Raw genomic sequence first — 21,830 nt, 5'->3', positions numbered from 1 at the left:
ACTGGGGAAGGGAGGGGGTCAGTGTTACTGGGCATCTTGTTCCAGGCCTCTGGGCTTCTTCTGGAAGTCTTCTGGGTGGGAGCCAACAATCTCACGTTCCCTTAGAAAGGCGCCCTGTTCCTCTCCTCCCTGTCCTGCTGTCCTCTCCTTCATGTCTGTCCCTCTAGGCTGTGGTGTGAGATCTTTCCATCCATCCTTTATTTCTCTCTCTATTTAAGCTGTGAGCTGCCCGGTTAACAGCCACTACGAGGTCTGCGCTGACCTCTGCACCGCCACCTGCTCTGGAGACATCATGGACTGCCCGGAGACCTGTGCTGAAGGCTGCCAGTGTGACGAGGGCTTCCTCTTCGATGGCCAGGGCTGTGTGACTCCAGAGAGCTGTGGGTGCTTTGAGCGTGGGAGATATTACAAGGTACCGCCCCCTGCTGGAACATCTGGGTCTGATCGAATTTTTGCTCTGACCGTATCTTAATCCCTACACTGGTCAATAATATAGGATTTGCTATTCTGGATCAGAGCATTGGTTCATCCAGGCTCGCTTCCCTCTCTGCTAGTATCTAATGCTCAAAGTGCCAAAAAAGGCCAGAAGATTTATTACCCTGTGCCTGTTGTGGGGAAACTGAGGCACAGATAGGCACAGTGACTTGCTCAAGGCCACCTAGTAAGTGAGTAGAAGATGGGAGGTTAAAACCTAAGAATTGTTCCTGGCCTTAAGCCCAGTCCTCAGCCCATTAGACAGCCTTTCTCTCTAAAGGCAAGAGGAAATAATATTATGACACAATGGACATTTTTATAGATACATAGATTCTAAGGCCAGAAGGGTCCATTGTGATCATCTAGTCTGCCCTCCTGTATAACACAGGCCAGAAAGCTGCCCCAATATCATTCCAAGAGCACATCTGTTAGAAAAACACATCCACAGCTCTGGGTTTAGCGCTGTCAAAAATTATTTTAAATAATCATTTCCAGTTACATTCTGCTATTTTCTGTTTTCCAAATGTTCCATCAGCCCAATGAGACGGTCCTGATGAGTGAGTGCCAGCAAAGCTGCACATGTGTTCCTGCCCGAGGGGTGACCTGTAAAGCCCAGGGCTGCTCCCGAGAAGAAATCTGCCAGATTAGAGATGGCGTCAGGGCCTGCATCAGCAAAGGTACAGGACAGTCATTGTTTGAAACGTCCCCGGAAGGGTTATTATACAGGCAGCGAGTAAGTAGCTGTGGTTAAGTCTCCTCACCCTTCTCACTCTCTCTCCCCCTTCATTTAGCCTGGAACCTTGACCCATAATATTGCAGAATTTCGACCGGAAAGATGGAAAGACTTGTTGGGTCTCTCCAGCAGAGCCGGGTGGGCAGCTGTCAGGGAGCTGTGCACATTCCATGATTCTCTCTCCGGGAGCAGGCTGGGGGCTGCTATAAACAGAACACCCTGGCTACAGACCCATAGGGACCATCAGTCATCTGGACAGTGTCAGAGCCCATCACCTCTCAGCCACTCTCCTTGTCTGCTCCACGCTAGAGGTCTGCTTGGGCCTAATTTCTGAGGAGCCCAAGCCCGAGAAGGTCAGGTCATTTCCCGACCCAGCCTGACTCTTCCAATGAAAGTGGATGAGTGCCAGGGCCACCTCCCGCCCATGGGGTTGGCTCGGCGGTGGCTATGTACCTGTTCCTGCCATCCGCCATCCCTGGCTGCAGTGTGTGCGCTCTGGGGCAGCTCCCTCACTCCACAGTATGCATAATGCAGCCAGGTGGCAGTGCTCATAGGAGCTGGGCATGCACCTACCTCCACGCTCACCCCACAGGTAGGGCAGCCAACTGTCTCATTTGTGAAAACTGGACACTGAGCATCGGAACCTCCCCTGCTCCACCTCTTCCCACAAGGCCCTTCCCCTTGCTCCACCTCTTTCCCTCAAGGCCCTGTCCCCGTTCCTCATTCCCCACCCACTGTTGCTCACTGCTCTCTCCACCCACAGGCAGAAGGAGAACGGCTGACTTGACCCAAGCCCAAGAGGGTCCCGTTGATTTCCTACTCAACCTGACCCAGACCTGACACTTGTAGTCGGCTCCCATCAGGTTTGGGTTGCATTGCAGGGCTCTGCTCCATACTACCTGTCACATGGCCCTCTGTGTTAACCACCAACACGAGAGGCTGTGGGAAGGGTGATATAGGAAGTGGCTCTGCTGGCTCAAAGACTGCTGTGGTCTCACCCATGCAGAGAGATTTCCCAGCAGAGGACTTGTGGGAGGTTTGGGAACTGTCCAAGGGAAATATGTATGGGGATGGGTGGCTAGATAGATAGATCGATCATTTGCTCCATTTCACAAACAGGCTAGATTAAGAAGTAGGATTCCAATGACACTAAATATCATCCCAATTTTCACACCACCCTCAGCCCCCTCTCCGCTCTCATATATAACTGATTAGTCTGGTGTCTCTTGTCTTTCTATTGTCTTTCCCCGCTAGTCATTCCAAAGCCATCATGCAGTGTGGTCCGCTGCAGAGAAGGAACTATTTGCAAGATGATAAATGGGCAGCCAGAGTGTGTGCCAGTCTCTCAGGCCACGTGCTGGGCTGGAGGTTACTTGCATTACCACACCTTCGATGGACAGGTGTATGATTTCCACGGCACCTGCAACTACACGGTGGCCAAGACCTGCAGGAATGACTCCGTCCTGCCCTCCTTCCATGTCACGGCCAAGAGCGAGAATGGTGGGAACACACAGGTCTTCTACATTGGGTCGGTGACTGTCCAGGTGGATGGAGTCACCATTACAGCAGCCAGGGCTGAGGTCGGCTTTGTGGGGGTAAGTGCTGGGCATGGTCAGTACTTTGATAGGATACCTTTAAAACATTTACCCAAGGTGTTGCAGGGGGTAGAATTGTTTAAGTAGTGCTCTCCTCCTGAATTGGTGCTGTCCCTGAAGGCATGGCACTGTACTAGGGGGTGCTGTTCAGATGTACAGGTATCCCAGTAGGGTGCACTCTCCCCTTGGAGTCAGTGCTGACCCCAATTCCCATCATGGCAATACCAGGTGCTGTGTGTCATAGAATGGGGCAGGTGGCCAGCAGGGGGCACTGACCCAATTCCAAAGCTCTGTGCTTGGAGCTACCGCCAGCAACTGGGACGTGGACGGTCAGACCTCCTGGCTGAAGCAGTGGCAGTCAGGGCTAGTAGGCAGATCTGGAGTCAGGAACCAGGAATCAGAGACAAGGGTCAAAACAACCTCCCCAGGAATTGCGTCACTCGCCAATGGCTCTATCTGACACGGGCCCCTCCCTCGCAGGAGCCGCTCCCTAATGGCTCTATCCGATGCGGGCCGCTCTCTCACAGGAGCCACTCCCTAATGTGGCCCCCTCTCCGGAGCTTCTCCCTAACAGCTCTAACCAATGCAGCCCTCTTCTCCACAGGAGCTGCTCCCTGACAGCTCTAACTGATGCGCTAGGGTTGCCAGGCGTCCGGTTTTCAGTCTGAACACCTGGTCAAAAAGGGACCCTGGCGGCTCTGGTCAGCACAGCTGACTGGACTGCTAAAAGTCTGGTTGGCTGCAGAAGGGCAGGCAGGCACCGTGCCCAGGTCAGCTCAGCTCCCGAGAAGCAGCTGGCATGTCTCTCCGGCTCCTACGTGGAGGGGCAGCCAGGGGGGGTTCCGCGCACTGCCCCTGCCTGCAGGCACTGCCCCGAGCACCAGCTCTGCAGCTCCCATTGGCCAGGAATTGTGGCCAATGGGAGCTGCAGGGGCAGCACCTGTGGGTGGAGTCAGTGCATGGAGCCCCCTGGCCTGCAGGCAGAGGCAGCACACAGAGACCTGTGACATGCCTCCACTTCCCGGGTGTCACACAGAATTCCTCCATTCCTAGGAAATGCCAGGGCTGCATGAGGTCAGCGCCGCCCAGTGCCCACACCCCACAACCCCTCCTGCATCCCAAATCCCTAACCCAGCCCTGAGCCTCCCTCCCACACCCTTAACCCCTCATTTCTGGCCCCACCCCAGCCCCGGCCTGGAGCCCCCTCCTGCACCACAAATCCCTCATCCCTGGTGTTACATTCTATACCTTGGGGGAGCGTCTTGTAACTCCCATATTCCTCATTTTCATATAATCATGATCTTACATATAAAGCACGCCTTGTAAGGTGTCAAGGGAAAAGTTATGATCTGTTGAAAGTCATTTCTCTATCCACATATGTGTGTCATCAATACATGTGAACTTATGAGAATTGTGTTGTATGGTGGTCACTAAAACATGTTGTAAGTTGGGGAATCAGCCAGATATTAGCTCCCCAGAGGCAACAGCAAGGAAAGTGACCAATATCCAGGCAGGGAGTCAAACAACCCATCAACAGCCATTGTCCAGCAAGGGAGCTACACTGCAATGACTTACCTGCATGAGGCCACACCAGGGGAATTGCTCAGCCTTGCTTGGAGAGACTCAGCAATGCCCCCCAAACATGCCTGGACTTGTGCTCCCCAAACACATGGACTGAGGGTATAAAACAAACAGAGTGGACACACACTGGGCCCTTCTCCTGCCCCCACCTAGGCTGCATGCAACTAAGACACTGAGAAGAAGACAAGACTCCAACAGAGGAGATTGTCCAAGGTTTAAGGAAAAAACCTGTATATTAAGGACTGCAATGTGCAGTGGGATAAGAAAAACTGCTTAATCTAGATGTTGCCCAGTCTAATAGGGTTGAGAGTTTAGACTGCATGCTTATATTTTATTTTATTTTGGTAACCACTCTGACTTTTTGCCGATCACTTAATAGCACTTAAAATCTATCTTTGTACAAAATAAATTTGTTTGTTTATTCTATCTGAAGCAGTGCATTTGGTTTGAAGCGTGTCAGAGACTCCCCTTGGGATAACAAGCCTGGTACATATCGATTTCTTTGTTAAATTGACGAACTCATATAAGCTTGCAGTGTCCAGCGGGCATAACTGGACACTGCAAGACGGAGGTTCCTAGGGTTGTGTCCGGGACCAGAGATGCTGGCTAGTGTCATTCAGTTGCACAATCCAAGGAGCAGCTTACACGCCAGAGGCTGTGTGTGAACAGCCCAGGAGTGGGGGTTCTCACAGCAGAGCAGGGTAAGGCTGGCTCCCAAAGTCAAGGATTGGAGTGACCTAGGAGATCACTGGTCCGGATAACAGCAGGGGAACGTCACACCTGAACCCACCCCAGAGTCCACACCCCCAGCCACAGCCTTCACCCGCTCCTGCACCCCAACCCCCTGTCCCAGCCTGATGAAAATGAGTCAGTGAGCAAGGATGGGAGAGAGTGAGCGACAGAGGGAGGGGGGGAATGGAGTGAGTGGGGGTGGGGCTTCTGAGGAGGGGTGGGGCCTCAGGGCAGGGAGCAGAAAAACGGTGTTCAGTTTTCTGCAATTAGAAAGTTGGCAACCCTAGACATGGCCCTTTCCCCTGCAGGAGCCTCTCCCTAATGGCTCTAGGTGACAGCTCCCTCCCTGTAGCCACTTCCTAATGGCTCTAACTGATGCGGCCCCCTCGCCTTCAAAATTCCAACTTTTGAACTGTTTACAGTGTCATGGTCACCATGCTGGTCCCAGGGTGTTAGAGAGACAAGGTGGGAGAAGTAATGTCTTTTATTGGTCCAACTTCTGTTGGTGAAAGGGACAAGTCATCCAGCTACCCAGAGCTCTTCTTCAGGTCTGGGAAGGGTACTCAGGGCTGGTCTAGGCTAGAGAATTAGATCGACCCAGATGTGTCGCTCAGGGGCACATAGGCACCAAATTTTGGTTCACAGGGGTGCCCCAACCCCTCTACACCCCTTCCCCCAAGCCCCCACCCCTGTCCTGCCCCTTCCTTCCCCCCTCTCCACCACTTTCCCCAAGCCCCCACGCCCTCTGCACCCCTTTCCACCCCCATTGCTCCCCTTCCCCTCCCAGCGCCTCCTGCACACCACGGAACAGCTGATGGCACTGGGCAGGAGGCGCTGGGAGGGAGGGGGAGAAGCTGATCCAAAGGGCTGCTAGTGCGTGCCCAGCCCCCACTATTTGTTTTTCGTGTGTGCTTCAGCCCTGGAGCACCCATGGAGTTGGCACCTATTCAGGGGCGTGAAAAATCCATACTCCAAGCAATGTAATTAAGTCGTCGTAAGGGCTTGTCTACACTTACAGAGCTGCACCAGTGCAGCTGCACAGCTGTAGCACCTAGTGAAGATGTTACCTAGGCCGACAGGACAGCTTCTCTTGTTGGCGTAGGTACTCCACGCAGTCGACACTACAGTGCTAGGTCAGTGCAAAGCAGTTCACCTCGACCAATAAGTGTTTCCAGTAAAATTTCGCTCTCGAACATAACAGTCCCTGCTACATCGACTTAATAACTCCACCTCCATAAGAGGTTTAGAGTCAATGTCGATGTAGTTAGGTCGACGCCATGTCAATGTAGATACTGCGTGGACTACATGGACTGTTACTGGCTTTCAGAAGCCATCCCACAATGCCCCACACTGACAGTACAATCGGTACAAGTGCTCCTGGTGAGGTTGCATATTGCACAGACACAGGAGCAAAGAGTAGACATGCACAAGCGATGTAATCACTGAGGTGGCTTTATGCTGATGTAAATCAGGTCAACTTAATTTTGTAGTAAGAAGAAAAGGAGGACTTGTGGCACCTTAGAGACTAACCAGTTTATTTGAGCATAAGCTTTCGTGAGCTACAGCTCATGTATGCATCCGATGAAGTGAGCTGTAGCTCACGAAAGCTTATGCTCAAATAAATTGGTTCGTCTCTAAGGTGCCACAAGTCCTCCCTTTCATTTTGCGAATACAGACTAACACGGCTGTTACTCTGAAACCTTAATTTTGTAGTGTGGCCATGCCCTGACGGGTGGTACCTATGTCAATAGGTTATGCCCACCTGTCAACATAGCGCTCCCTGCACCAGGGAATAGGTCAGTATAACTGCGTTCCTCAGGGGTGTGGATTTTCCACAGCTGCAGCGTTCCAAATGTAGACGAGCCCAGAGTGTCATAGCTAAATACAAGGTGAAACAGATTGTTTAACATAAGTTGGTTAAACCCACTGACATCATAGGACAAAAAGGGTGGGTTATTGAGTTAACAGATTGCTGTAATAATCTATAACTCGTGTCTTTATTAAAACCATGACTTTTACTGTGCAACAAAGTTAAGAATTTAGGATCCCAGTCTCGACTTTTGAAAGTGTGGTTCCATTATTAAACAACTTTCAAAATATTGAAATCCTCCGAAAAGAATTACATTTCTCCACCCAGCTCTATTTAATCTGATGTTTTAAAGTAATTCTGGTTCAGATTTGGGTCAAGGTTCATTGAGAGGGGAGAGATAGCTCAGTGGTTTGAGCATTGGCCGGCTAAACAGAAGGTTGTGAGCTCAATCCTTGAGGGGGACATTTAGAGATCTGGGGCAGAAATTGGGAATTGGTCCTGCTTTGAGCAGGGTGTTGGACTAGATGACCTCCTGAGGTCCCTTCCATCCCTGATATTCTATGATTCTATGAGAGATTTGGCTCCAGGTTGCAATACTTGCTAATCTGAGTAGGAGCCACTTTGCAAATGACAGACTAGTGCACTCAATTGTGACCTTTGCCCTTTCTGTCTCACTGTGAAGCTGAATAACACCAGGGCCCACTTACCCATCTCCCTGAACAACGGGGCCCTTCGGCTCTATCAGAGCGGCACCTCCCTCATCCTCCACACCGATTTCAACTTCAGCATGTCCTATGACTGGAACAACCACCTGAGGATCACTGTTCCCAGGGTCTTCTTGGACAGCCTGTGCGGCCTGTGTGGCAACTATAATGGGGACCCCTCCGATGACTTCCGGACCTCAGAAGGGTACCTGGCTCCCAGTGTCGCCGCCCTGGGGAAAAGCTGGGCAGTGGAAGATGAGGATCAGTTTTGCTGGCACAATTGCATTGGAGGTTGCAGGCCCTGTGCCGCCAGCATAGTCAGAAAGTACAAGGAAGAGGTCTCGTGCGGCCTGATAGCCAAGGTCTCAGATGGGCCCTTCAGCCAGTGCCACACCAAGGTGGATCCTACAGTCTACTTGGACAACTGCGTGTACGATCTGTGCCACAGCGACGGCTACAGGAAGGTCCTGTGTGAGGCCCTGAAGGCCTACGCGGATGCCTGCCAGCTGGAGGGGGTCAGGATTGGGGAATGGAGGCAGCTGGCCAGATGCCGTGAGTACAGATTTGTATGCCAAGGTCTATGGTCTGCTGGTTAGACCGGGGAGCCTGGGGCTCAGCACTCTTGAGTTCTAGCCCTGGTGTTGGGAGGGGGCGTGATCGAGTGGTTTGGGATTGAGCAGTGATTGGGAAATCAGGACTCTGGGTTCTGTTGTACCCACAGTACTTGTTTGTCCTTGGAATTGCTAAGGTGCCTGTCACTTGGAGTATCTAACGTCCACTGATAACACATGGATGGTTGGGGTAAAATGATGCCAGTTTCTAAGTCACACTTCCTACCATGAACCTGATCCTGTAAGGTGCTAATCACCTCCGGCAGTGTGCTGAGCACCCTAACCTCCTGTTCAGGTCACTGGGATTTGAGGGCTCTCAGATCCCACAAGATACATCCCCCTCTGTCTATTTTAAATACTGCTTTTGCATGAAGAGAACTTGCTGCTAAATCTGTGGGTCCTTCACTCCCCAGCCATGGCGTGCCCCCTGGAGAACAGCCAGTACCAGCTCTGTGGAACAGCCTGCCCAGCCACGTGTGTGGACCAGTCAGCCCCCAGCAGCTGCCAAGACCCCTGCGTGGAAAGCTGCCAGTGCAAGGACGGTTTTGTGCTGAGCCAGGGCAAATGCATCCCCAAGGGCGGCTGTGGGTGCCAGTTCAAGGGGCGTCCCTATGCCCCCAATGAGAGCTTCTGGGTCGATGAGGTATGTGGGACACGGTGCATGTGCGATGCAGCCACTAGACAGGTCGAATGCGCGGCCGCTACATGCAAACACTCGGAGAGGTGCGGGCTAGTGAACGGCGTACGGGGCTGTTACCCCTCCAGCTATGCCACCTGCTCCGTGACAAGGAATCTGCACTACACCACCTTTGATGGACGGAGATACGACTTCCAAGGCACCTGCCGCTACCAGCTCACGGCCCTGTGCAAGAAGGCGGAGGGACTGGTGGACTTTGATGTCTACTTCCAGGAGAACAATACCGCTCCTCTACAGATCAAGGTTTATCAGACCAACCTCAGGATCAGCAATCAATTCCCTGGGAAAGTCCTGGTGAGTTTCTTAAATTGTCTCTAATCTCTCTAAAATATTTGGGGAAAGTCACCTGCTTGATCCAGAAAAGTTGCAGACAGTGCATGGAAGGATTTTGAAATATAGGGTGAATTGTAACCAACAGGGAGCCAATGGAGATATTTAAGGATTGGGGTGATGTGGTTACACTTCAGATGTGTGAGAAGGTGTCTGAATCATAGAATTCTAGGGCTGGAAAGTACCTCGAGAGGTCATCTAGTCAAGTCCCCTGCACTCATGGCAAGATTAAGTGTTACTTAGACCATCCCTGACAGGTGTTTGTCTAACCTGCTCTTAAAAATCTCCAATGATGGAGATTCCACAACCTCCCTAGGCAATTTATTCCAGTGATTAACTACCCTGGCAGTAAGGAAGTTTTTCTTAATGTCCAACCTAAACCTCCCTTGCTGCAGTTTAAGCCCATTGCTTTTTATCCTGTCCTCAGAGATTAAAGAGAACAATTTTCACCCTCCTCCTTGTAACAACCTTTTATATACTTGAAAATTGTCATCATGTCCCCTCTCAGTCTTCTCTTCTTCAGACTAAAAGAACCCATTTTTTCAATCTTCCCTCACAGGTCAGGTTTTCTAGACCTTTAATCATGTTTGTTGCTCTTCTCTGGACTTTCTCCAATTTGACCACATCTTTCCTGAAATGTGGCACCCAGAACCGGACAAAATACTCCAACTGAGTCCTAATCAGCACAGAGAAGAGCAGAAGAATTATTTCTTGTGCCTTGCTTACAACACTCCTGATAATACATCCCAGAGTGATGTTTGCTTTTTTTGCAACAGTGTTACACTGTTCAGTCATATTTAGCTTGTGATCCATTTTGACCCCCAAATCCCTTTGTATAGTACTCCTTCCTAGGCAGTCATTTCCCATTTTCTATGTGTGCAACTGATTGTTCTTTCCTAGATGGAACACTTTGCATTTGTTACTCCTTGGGAAATTCTGCACATCTGCAGATGTGCAGAATTCATCTGTCTCACATAATTTTGTATTTTCCCACATAAAAAACATTTTGCCGCAGAAGTGCTGCACTTCTGCCTTTTGCCCACCAGAGGATGCTGTGGCACCAAAACAAATGTATTTTATGCAGGAAAATACTAAATTCTAAGCCTAGTGCTTCAGAATTGTCCCATGAGCAGCACCTTGCCCGTGGAGCCAATTTAGGACAGAGTGGGGGCACACAGGGCTGCTGGGGCAGGTCACAGACTGGGGTTCAGAATGTGGGGGAGGGGGAGGGATAGCTCAGTGTCTTGAGCATTGGTCTGCTAAACCCATGGTCATGAGTTCAATCCTTGAGGGGGCCATTTAGGGATCTGGGGCAAAAATTGGGGATTGGTCCTGCTTTGAGCAGGGGGTTGGAGTAGATGACCTCCTGAGGTCCCTTCCAACCCTGATATTCTATGATTCTATGACTTGTGGGGGAGACAGACTGGAGCGTGGGCTCAGGAGCTAGTTGAGTGACAGTGTTGAGCCTGGGGATGTGGGAGGGGGGCTGCAGAGACCCATGGGGATGAGGAGTGTGGGGACAGGGGCAGACATGCCTGACTGAATGGGAGAGGCTTGGGATCATCCAGGGTCTTCATGGGGGAGGCTTCCCAACAATCTCACCCCCCACAAAGAAAAACCTCCCACTAACACCCTCCCAGTTCACTCCTAGGCTCCTTCTCTCTCCCTGAGGTCCTCCGTTACCCCTGACTCCCCCAAGCCTTTGCATTGCTTCTGACAGGTGCAGAAAATACAGTTCTGTATTGTAATTTAAATGAATTACACAAAGTTCTCTATGAATATGCCTAGTAAGGAATCTATTTGTGAAAAAACAATTTACCAGAATCTTTTTTTTTTATCTGTATTGCTATAGACATACTTACTGTCAGATATTTTTAAATAAATTACCAAAATAATTTACAGGTTTCAGAGTAACAGCCGTGTTAGTCTGTATTCGCAAAAAGAAAAGGAGGACTTGTGGCACCTTAGAGACTAACCAATTTATTTGAGCATAAGCTTTCGCTACAGCTCACTTCAAATAAATTTGTTAGTCTCTAAGGTGCCACAAGTACACCTTTTCTTTTTGCAAAATAATTGAAACTGGCATGATTATATTGTATTATTTTGACAAATAAGATATGCAGAATTTTGCAGAATTTTCAACCATTGTGTGCAGAATTTTTAATTTTTTGGTGCACAGAATTCTCCCAGGAGTAATTTGTCCTCATTGAATTTCATCCTATTTACTTCAAACCATTTCTGCAGTTTGTCCAGATCATTTTGAATTTTAATCCTATCCTCCAAAGCACTTTCAATCCCTTCCAGCTTGGTATTGTCCACAAACTTTATAAGTGTACGTTCTATGCCATTATCTAAACCACTCGTGAAGATATTGAGTAGAACCAGACCCAAAACTGATCCTTGCAGGATCTCCCTTGATATGCCCTTCCAGCTTGACTGTGATCCACTGATAACTATTCTCTGGGAACGGTTTTCCAATCAGTTATGCACCCACCTTATAGTAGCTCAATCTAGGCTGTATTTCCCTAGTTTTTTTTATGAGAAGGTCATGTGAGACAGTATCAAAAGCCTTACTAAATTCAAGATATACCACATCTACCTCTTCCTTCCCATCCACAAGTGTCCACACTTTCACAGAGTGCTCTCATCCCCAATGCGGCACCTCCTTGTGGCCGCAACTTGGAATTAGCTCTGCCTTTCTGAAGCCCCTTCCTGTGAGTGCTCACTCTGTGACACTCTCTCTCTACCCAGACACGATGGCTCTGTCCTTGTGGCTTGGCCCTCCAGCTAGGTCACGGTAGTTTCTCCTTTCTGGGAGGTTTGTGTACCAAGTGTCACCAACTGTCCCAGGCAGTCTTCCAATTCACTGCCCCTCAATGGCGCCACATCCCCAGTGGCTGGTAGGGGAACATGGGCTCACCCTCATCTTTGGGTTCCAGCCCAGGGACCCTAAAACCAGCAGCTAAAGTCTACCCTGTCCCGTGCCTTGTTTCTGTTTCCTTGGATTGCTTCCTACATTGCCACTGTCAGTCTCCTTCTCTACCCTTCTCTGGGTATACCCTTCCCTCCTGGCCAAGTCCCCTCTCTCCCTAGCCTCAGAGAGTGACTGAAGACCTCCTCCTTGCAGCCCCCTTCTGCCCTCAGCTACCTTGTTAGTACCAGCCCACCTGTTCCTGTTCAGGTGAGCTTCAGCCTTTAGTTAGTTCTCATTGCTCCCTGGCTCCTCCTCCAGGTACATCTTAGATGGTTAATTGGCCCTTCTAGCCACCTTAACCCTTTCAAGGGCAGGTGTGGGGTGAGCATTCCTTCACAAAAAGAAAAGGAGTACTTGTGGCACCTTAGAGACTAACCAATTTATTTGAGCATAAGCTTTCGTGAGCTACAGCTCACTTCATCGGATGCATACTGTGGAAAGTTTAGAAGATCTTATTATATACACACAAAGCATGAAAAAAATACCTCCTCCCACCCCACTCTCCTGCTGGTAATAGCTTATCTAAAGTGATCACTCTCCTTACAATGTGTATGATAATCAAGCTGGGCCATTTCCAGCACAAATCCAGGTTTTCTCACACACACACCCCACAAACTCACTCTCCTCCTGGTAATAGCCTATCTAAAGTGACCACTCTCCTTACATTGTGTATGATAATCAAGGTGGGCCATTTCCAGCACAAATCCAGGGTTTAACAAGAACATCTGAGGAGGGGGGTAGGAAAAAACAAGGGGAAATAGGCTACCTTGCATAATGACTAAGCCACTCCCTGTCTCTATTCAAGCCTAAGTTAATTGTATCCAATTTGCAAATGAATTCCAATTCAGCAGTTTCTCGGAAGTCTGGATTTGAAGTTTTTTTGTTGTAAAATAGCGACTTTCATGTCTGTAATCGCGTGACCAGAGAGATTGAAGTGTTCTCCGACTGGTTTATGAATGTTATAATTCTTGACATCTGGCTTGCCAACTGTGCCCACATATCTATTCATGGGACACCACCACAGGGCCTAATAACATCAGCCACACTATCAGAGGCTCGTTCACCTGCACATCCACCAATGTGATATATGCCATCGTGTGCCAGCAATGCCCCTCTGCCATGTACATTGGTCAAATTGGACAGTCTCCACGTAAAAGAGTAAATGGACACAAATCAGATGTCAAGAATTATAACATTCATAAACCAGTCGGAGAACACTTCAATCTCTCTGGTCACGCGATTACAGACACGAAAGTCGCTATTTTACAACAAAAAAACTTCAAATCCAGACTCCGGCGAGAAACTGCTGAATTGGAATTCATTTGCAAATTGGATACAATTAACTTAGGTTTGAATAGAGACTGGGAGTCATTATGCAAGGTAGCCTATTTCCCCTTGTTTTTTCCTACCCCCCCTCCCCCAGACGTTCTTGTTAAACCCTGGATTTGTGCTAGAAATGGCCCACCTTGATTATCATACACAATGTAAGGAGAGTGGTCACTTTGGATAAGCTATTACCAGCAGGAGAGTGAGTTTGTGTGTGTGGGGTGTGTGTGTGTGAGAAAACCTGGATTTGTGCTGGAAATGGCCCAACTTGATTATCATACACATTGTAAGGAGAGCGATCACTTTAGATAAAAAGAAAAGGAGTACTTGTGGCACCTTAGAGACTAACCAAGTTATTTGAGCATGAGCTTTCGTGAGCTACAGCTCACTTCATCGGATGCATACCGTGGAAACTGCAGCAGACTTTATATACACACAGAGAATATGAAACAATACCTCCTCCCACCCCACTGTCCTGCTGGTAATAGCTTATCTAAAGTGATCATCAGGTTGGGCCATTTCCAGCACAAATCAAGGTTTTCTCACCCTCCACCCCCCCACACAAATTCACTCTCCTGCTGATGATAGCCCATCCAAAGTGACAACTCTTTACACAATGTGCATGATAATCAAGTTGGGCCATTTCCTGCACAAATCCAGGTTCTCTCACCCCCTCACCCCCCTCCCAAAAACCACACACACAAACTCACTCTCCTGCTGGTAATAGCTCATCCAAACTGACCACTCTTCAAGTTTAAATCCAAGTTAAACCAGAACATCTGGGGGGGGGGGTAGGAAAAAACAAGGGTAAATAGGCTACCTTGCATAATGACTTAGCCACTCCCAGTCTCTATTTAAGCCTAAATTAATAGTATCCAATTTGCAAATGAATTCCAATTCAGCAGTTTCTCGCTGGAGTCTGGATTTGAAGTTTTTTTGTTTTAAGATAGCGACCTTCATGTCTGTGATTGCGTGACCAGAGAGATTGAAGTGTTCTCTGACTGGTTTATGAATGTTATAATTCTTGACATCTGATTTGTGTCCATTTATTCTTTTACGTAGAGACTGTCCAGTTTGACCAATGTAAATGGCAGAGGGGCATTGCTGGCACACGATGGCATATATCACATTGGTGGATGTGCAGGTGAACGAGCCTCTGATAGTGTGGCTGATGTGATTAGGCCCTGTGATGGTGTCCCCTGAATAGATATGTGGGCACAATTGGCAACGGGCTTTGTTGCAAGGATAAGTTCCTGGGTTAGTGGTTCTGTTGTGTGGTATGTGGTTGTTGGTGAGTATTTGCTTCAGGTTGCGGGGCTGTCTGTAGGCAAGGACTGGCCTGTCTCCCAAGATTTGTGAGAGTGTTGGGTCATCCTTTAGGATAGGTTGTAGATCCTTAATAATGCGTTGGAGGGGTTTTAGTTGGGGGCTGAAGGTGACGGCTAGTGGCGTTCTGTTATTTTCTTTGTTAGGCCTGTCCTGTAGTAGGTAACTTCTGGGAACTCTTCTGGCTCTATCAATCTGTTTCTTTACTTCCGCAGGTGGGTATTGTAGTTGTAAGAAAGCTTGACAGAGATCTTGTAGGTGTTTGTCTCTGTCTGAGGGGTTGGAGCAAATGCGGTTGTATCGCAGAGCTTGGCTGTAGACGATGGATCGTGTGGTGTGGTCAGGGTGAAAGCTGGAGGCATGCAGGTAGGAATAGCGGTCAGTAGGTTTCCGGTATAGGGTGGTGTTTATGTGACCATTGTTTATTAGTACTGTAGTGTCCAGGAAGTGGATCTCTTGTGTGGACTGGACCAGGCTGAGGTTGGTGGTGGGATGGAAATTGTTGAAATCATGGTGGAATTCCTCAAGGGCTTCTTTTCCATGGGTCCAGATGATGAAGATGTCATCAATATAGCGCAAGTAGAGTAGGGGCTTTAGGGGACGAGAGCTGAGGAAGCGTTGTTCTAAATCAGCCATAAAAATGTTGGCATACTGTGGGGCCATGCGGGTAACCATAGCAGTGCCGCTGATCTGAAGGTATACATTGTCCCCAAATGTGAAGTAGTTATGGGTAAGGACAAAGTCACAAAGTTCAGCCACCAGGTTAGCCGTGACATTATCGGGGATAGTGTTCCTGACGGCTTGTAGTCCATCTTTGTGTGGAATGTTGGTGTAGAGGGCTTCTACATCCATAGTGGCCAGGATGGTGTTATCAGGAAGATCACCGATGGATTGAAGTTTCCTCAGGAAGTCAGTGGTGATAAGCTATTACCAGCAGGAGAGTGGGGTGGGAGGAGATATTTTTTTCATGCTTTGTGTGTATATAATAAGATCTTCTAAACTTTCCACAGTATGCATCCGATGAAGTGAGCTGTAGCTCACGAAAGCTTATGCTCAAATAAATTGGTTAGTCTCTAAGGTGCCACAAGTACTCCTTTTCTTTTTGCGAATACAGACTAACACGGCTGTTACTCTGAAACCACTCCTTCACAGTGTCAATAGCATCCAGCAGAGGTGTGAACCTGGAGCACTGGGGGACAGAGAGGAGGGAACTGCAATAGCTAATGCCAAGGGAAATACAAGTCTGGTTAGAGCTAGGATTCAGGCAAGCTGTAGGGAAGGAAGCAGGCCGGACTGGATGAAGATTTGAACAGAGGTGGATTATTGTTGTAATCATGGGCCAGAGCTCTGTGCTGGGGTGAGAGGTTCTACCACAGGCGAGCGATGTTTCACATCTCATGTGTCTTGCTTTAACAGATTAACAGTTTTCTGATGAATCTTCCCTTCAACCTCATTGATAAGAAAATCACTGTGTATAGAAAGGGCTGGGCCACAGTGATCCAGGCAGACTTTGGTCTCACCGTTACCTATGCCGGGTGGTCAGGACGCACCACAGTCACTCTGCCAGTCACCTACGCGGGAGCCGTGTGTGGTCTGTGTGGCAACTTCAACAGTGACAGGGACGATGACATGCTCATGAAGGATGGCACACTGGCACCAAGCCCCATCAGCTTTGGCCAGAGCTGGAAGGTGGGCGACCTCCCAGGATGCTCTGCAGTAACGATACCCCCATGCGCAAGTGTAGAGGCTATTGAAAAACAACAACGAGGTAGCAGAGGGCAGTGTGGGCTCATCCTCCACAAGAGTGGCCCTTTCAGAGGATGTCACAGCAAAGTGGACCCCCATGGATACTTCGTAGACTGCGTGTATGGCTATTGCGTCCTCAGTGGGTGGGAGAATAACGTCTGCCAGGCCCTTGCTGGCTATTCCGAGGCATGTCAGGAAGCTGGAGCTGTGGTGCATCCCTGGAGGACGACGAAATTCTGCTGTGAGTCCCCCGTGCTCATTGCTGCCCCTATGGGGATCCCTGTTCCAAGTTGGCTGGTAGATGTTGGCTTAAATGCTGAGCTCATCAAGTGACGTAGAACATTTCTTCATGGTCACAGGAGCCCAAAGTATGGACACAGCACAGGCATGGGCCCTAGGAGCTGCCTCCTCACCACGCTCCTATCCACGTGCTGCACCCCAGGCCAGAGAGGCGCTGTCCAGAGATAGAATCATAGAAGATCAGGGTTGGAAGAGACCTCAGGAGGTCATCTAGTCCAACCCCCTGCTCAAAGCAGGACCAACACCAACTAAATCATCCCAGCCAGGGCTTTGTCAAGCTGGGCCTTAAAAATCTCTAAGGATGGAGATTCCACCCCCTCCCTAGGAAACCCATTCCAGTGCTTCACCACCCTCCTAGTGAAATAATGTTTGCTAATATCCAACCTGTACCTCCCCCACTGCAACTTGAGACCTTGTTCTGTCATCTGCCACCACTGAGAACAGTCTAGCTCCATCCTCTTTGAAACCCCCCTTCAGGTAGTTGAGGGCTGCTATCAAATCCCCCCTAACTCTTCTCTTCTGCAGACTAAACAAGCTCAGTTCCCTCAGCCTCTTCTCATAAGTCATGTGCCCAGCGTCCTAATCATTTTAGTTCCGCTGAACTTGCTCCAATTTGTCCACATCTTCTCTGAAGTGGGGGGCCCAAACTGGACGCAATACTCCAGATGTGGCCTCACCAGTGCCAAATACAGGGGAATAATCACTTCCCTCGATCTGCTGGCAATGCTCCTACTAATGCAGCCCTGTATGCCGTCATTCTTCTTGGCAACAAGCGCACACTGCTTACTCATATCCAGCTTCTCATCTACTGTAATCCCCAGGTCCTTTTCTGCAGAACTGCTGCTTAACCAGTCGGTCCACCCTGTAACAGTGCATGGGATTCTTCCGTCCTAAGTGCAGGACTCTGCACTTGTCCTTGTTGGACCTCATCAGATTTCTTTTGGCCCAATCCTCCAATTTGTCTAGGTCACTCTGGATCCTTTCCCTACCCTCCAGCGTATCTATCTCTCCGCACAGCTTAGTGTCATCTGCGAACTTGCTGAGGGTGCAATTCATCCCATCATCCATATCATTATTAAAGATGTTGTACAAAACTGGCCCCAGGACTGACCCCTGGGGCACTCAGCTTGATGCTGGCTGCCAACTAGACATGGAGCCATTGATCACTACCTGTTAAGCCGAACAATCTAGCCAGCTTTCTATCCACCTTATCGTCCATTCAGCCAATCCATACTTTTTTTAACTTCCTTGCAAGACTACTGTGGGAGACCGTATCAAAAGCTTTGCTAAAGATGTAGTGGTGCCCTTCATAGCCCATCTAGTCCTTGGTTTATCTGCTGATACTGGGATATAATTAGTTCTGGTACATGGTGGTGACTCACTAATTGAGATGTCTGTCCACTAGGAACTGGTCTGGGAACCCACCAACTCATCTCCCATAAACCGTCATCTGGGAATGAGTTTTAGGCACTACTGACCTGTATTCAAAACAAAAATCTACTGGTGAAAAGGTCTGCAGAACACTCCCAGTCCATGGGCCCTCCACTCCCTACACCTTGACCTTGGTCCAAATTGGAAGCCTAGCTTTAGGAAAGAGATTACCTGTATCCCACTGCCTGATTTGTTTGGAACAACCAGTTAACCAGACCTGAACGTGGATTACAGGTGGTGCCTTTTATTATTTAACCAAACCAAGGAAATAGAAAATTAGGAGTTTAAATGAAATTGCATCTTCTAGTAACGTTCCTTTTTACACATTACTAACACACGATGTGAGCTAACTCTTTGTTTTAATTACAGCTCCGTCCTGTCCCCCGAACAGTCACTATGAATTCTGCAGCAGCAGCTGCGATCTGACATGCAGCAACCTCTATGCCCCGGTGCAATGCACGACCAAGTGTACGGAAGGCTGCATGTGTGACAAGGGCTTTGTTCTCAGTGGTGAGCTCTGCATCCCCATTTCCCAGTGCGGATGCCTACACAGGGGATTTTACTACCAGGCCGGGGAGACCTTCCACCCCAGCGTTTCATGCGAGGAGCAGTGCGTGTGTCTGGCTGGTGGGGAAGTTGTGTGTAAGGCATTCTCCTGCGGCACTGGTGAGCAATGCAGGGTGGTGGACGGCATCCAGAAATGCCACCCATTTGGATCTGCGACCTGTTCTGCCTCTGGCCATCCCCACTACCTCTCTTTCGACGGGGTCCCCTTTGACTTTCAAGGCACCTGCACCTACATCCTGGCCAAGACCTGCGCCAATGCCAGTCACCTTACACCATTCACTATCAGTGTAGAGAAAGAAGACTGGGGCAGCAGGAACGTCTCCATGGCCAAGGTGGTATCCATCCAGGTGTATGGGATCACACTCACCCTGCTGCAGAAGAAACAGGGGCTCATCATGGTAAGTCCTTCTCCAGATCTTCATTTAGATTGTTCTGTGTGTCCCTTTGTGGCCCGAGGTTTCTGCATGTGGCCTGCCTCCGCTTCCCCTCTTGGACTCCTCAACAACTCACAAAAGGCTTTTACAAATCCAATAGCAACAGCCCTCCCAAGGGTCTCATTCAAATAGGAGTTTTCACATACAGCCATTCACTTCCTTATCTGGCCATTCCCAGGCATTGCCTGACTGCCGTCTCACTCCCCTACTTTCAGGTTTCTCTGTGGGAGCCTACTCACTGCCAGCAGCCTCTCTATTCCCCTCTTTCTCTCTGACAACTCTCTCTGCTGGACCAGGAGCCTGGCTTCTTCCTGCTTCTCTTATATGCTTCTCCTTCTTCTCATATGATTCCTGCTCAGATGTGCCTGAGTAGTAATCCTTAGTAATAAGGGTTGGCTGGCCCCAGGCCCACTGAGGGGCAGGACACCCTGCTACAAGGTTCATATACCAGGCTCATCCACATGGTATTTAAGCCCCTCCCAGAAACACATTAAGCAACGTGACTAACATCTACCACATGTTTGTTCTCTCCTCCTCTCCCCAGGAAAGATGTGTGTGCAGTGGGGTGTTTTGCTGTGGATTTTTTTATAATGATAAATGTATACGCATGTTGCCATATATATATGTTGGAGAAAGGTGGTCTAAGAACGTACCTTGCACTTGGAAAGGAGGGTGGCCAGATTAGTGAGGGTCCTTACTTCCTGAGACGGTTCATTCCCCAGATTTGGACCAAACTCCTAATAAAGCTTTATCTCTGGCAGAGACAAAGGTTATCCTTATTGATGTGATTTCCATTGTGCTAATGGAAGAAAGTTGACAATCACAGTCTTCAACCTGGGGGTTTAATTCATCTTTTAGATAGCCTGGTCCCAGGCCATTGAGCGCCTTGGGATAAGGACTGAGAACTTGAACTGGATTCCTTGTTCTATGGGAAGCCAGGGGAGGGAGTGGAGGACAGGTTTAATGTGTACAGCAGCCAGTGTTGCTGAGGAGGCATGCTGCAGAGTTGTGTAGCACTTGAATATTCCTAAGTGCTGAATGCTTCATGCCCGGGTATACCAGCTTGCAATATAGTCCAGCAGGGAAGCGACAAAGCCGTGAATGGTTGAAGCCAGGTCATCTTCTGTCAGAATGGGATGGAGTCTCCTACCCAGCTAGAAATGGTAGAAAGTGCTACTCAGGGATGCTGCTATGTCAAAGTATCTCTTGGGTGAGATGAGCATCCTCCAGCTCAGCTCCATCTTTGCCTCCCTTGTTGGTTATACCCCTATTTATGAGTATTAATTATTTGGTGAACCCCATCCACATACCTCACATTTTGCAAACATGGGGTAAAATTCCTCCCCATTATATCTCCGTTGGCCTCTGTGTTGAAGAATCTGTCCCATGGCATAGTGCCCTGTGAAGCCTGCAGTCTAATTTGGGGCAAATTGAACACAATGCATAGGAAATTGTTTGAGATAGGAGAGGGAGGGGAAGGAAGGAGGAGTCACCAGGGAAGTGGGTTTTCAGGGGCCAAGGGTGGGAGATGGAGAAGAAGTAGGAGACTGTTCTGAGTCCAGGAGTTGGCATGAGAAGGAGCAGGCCAAACATGGGTTGAGGAGTTGGAGAAGATAGAGAGAGAGGATCAGGAGGGAGGGAGGTGCCTGGGAGATGAGATCAGAAATGTAGGCCAGGGTGACAATGTCAAGAGCTTGGAAGGTGAGGACAAACCATTGCAAAGTGAAATCGGGAGTCATGAGTCATTCTGGATTTAACCCATGGCGTCAGTGAGAACTGAATCTCAAAACTTGTCCATAGCCCCTACGCACGATGCAGTGTCCATCCTACCTGCTCATAGGGGAATGTGCTGTCTTTTCCAGGTGGATGGAGTATCCCACAATCTCCCCGTGATAATGGTCAATGGGCAGCTCCAAGCATATCAACACGGCACTAATGTCCTGGTGCAAACTGACTTTGGCCTCACTGTGAGCTACGACCTGGTTTACCAGGCCAGAGTCACCATCCCAGGGACCTACCAGGGCCAGACGTGTGGCCTGTGCGGGAACTACAATGGACATCAGGATGAGGAGTTCCTGCTCCCCAGTGGGAGGAGAGTCCCTGATGTGGCAGCATTTGGCTCTGCTTGGGAAGTCGAGATCCCAGGAGCATCCTGTACAGACAGATGTGCTGGAAACAGCTGTCCAGTTTGTGAAGAGAAGAAGGACGTCTTCAAAGGGCGTAACTACTGTGGGCTGCTCACAGACCCCAACGGCCCCTTCGCGGCCTGCCATGGCACGGTCAGCCCCAGTGTGTATCAGAGCAACTGTCTGTACGATGTGTGCCTGGGAAACGGGGACGCACAGGTCCTGTGCCAGAGCATCCACAGCTACGTGACGGCCTGCCAAGAGGCGAAGGTCACCATGCAGCCCTGGAGGAGCGCCTCCTTCTGCGGTAAATGCACCCACAGTGTAGGAGCT

The 21,830-nt window shown here is 49.3% G+C and overlaps 1 protein-coding gene across 1 annotated transcript in view; it reads left to right on the top strand.

Moving 5' to 3' along the window:
- The window catches only part of LOC140902932 (IgGFc-binding protein-like), a 56,788-nt gene that overhangs the window by 11,219 nt on the left and 23,739 nt on the right, over nucleotides 1–21,830 (top strand). The window contains exons 8-15 of the mRNA XM_078850396.1: nucleotides 219–412; nucleotides 1,010–1,151; nucleotides 2,462–2,802; nucleotides 7,608–8,181; nucleotides 8,654–9,231; nucleotides 16,310–16,880; nucleotides 18,740–19,335; nucleotides 21,234–21,804. Of these exons, the coding sequence (XP_078706522.1) occupies nucleotides 219–412; nucleotides 1,010–1,151; nucleotides 2,462–2,802; nucleotides 7,608–8,181; nucleotides 8,654–9,231; nucleotides 16,310–16,880; nucleotides 18,740–19,335; nucleotides 21,234–21,804 (3,567 nt within the window). The remainder of the gene's footprint in view (nucleotides 1–218; nucleotides 413–1,009; nucleotides 1,152–2,461; nucleotides 2,803–7,607; nucleotides 8,182–8,653; nucleotides 9,232–16,309; nucleotides 16,881–18,739; nucleotides 19,336–21,233; nucleotides 21,805–21,830) is intronic.

The sequence above is a fragment of the Lepidochelys kempii genome, chromosome 24, assembly GCF_965140285.1.
Source record: "Lepidochelys kempii isolate rLepKem1 chromosome 24, rLepKem1.hap1, whole genome shotgun sequence".
Taxonomy (NCBI): Eukaryota; Metazoa; Chordata; order Testudines; family Cheloniidae; genus Lepidochelys; species Lepidochelys kempii.
This window is presented reverse-complemented; position numbering and strand designations above follow the sequence as displayed.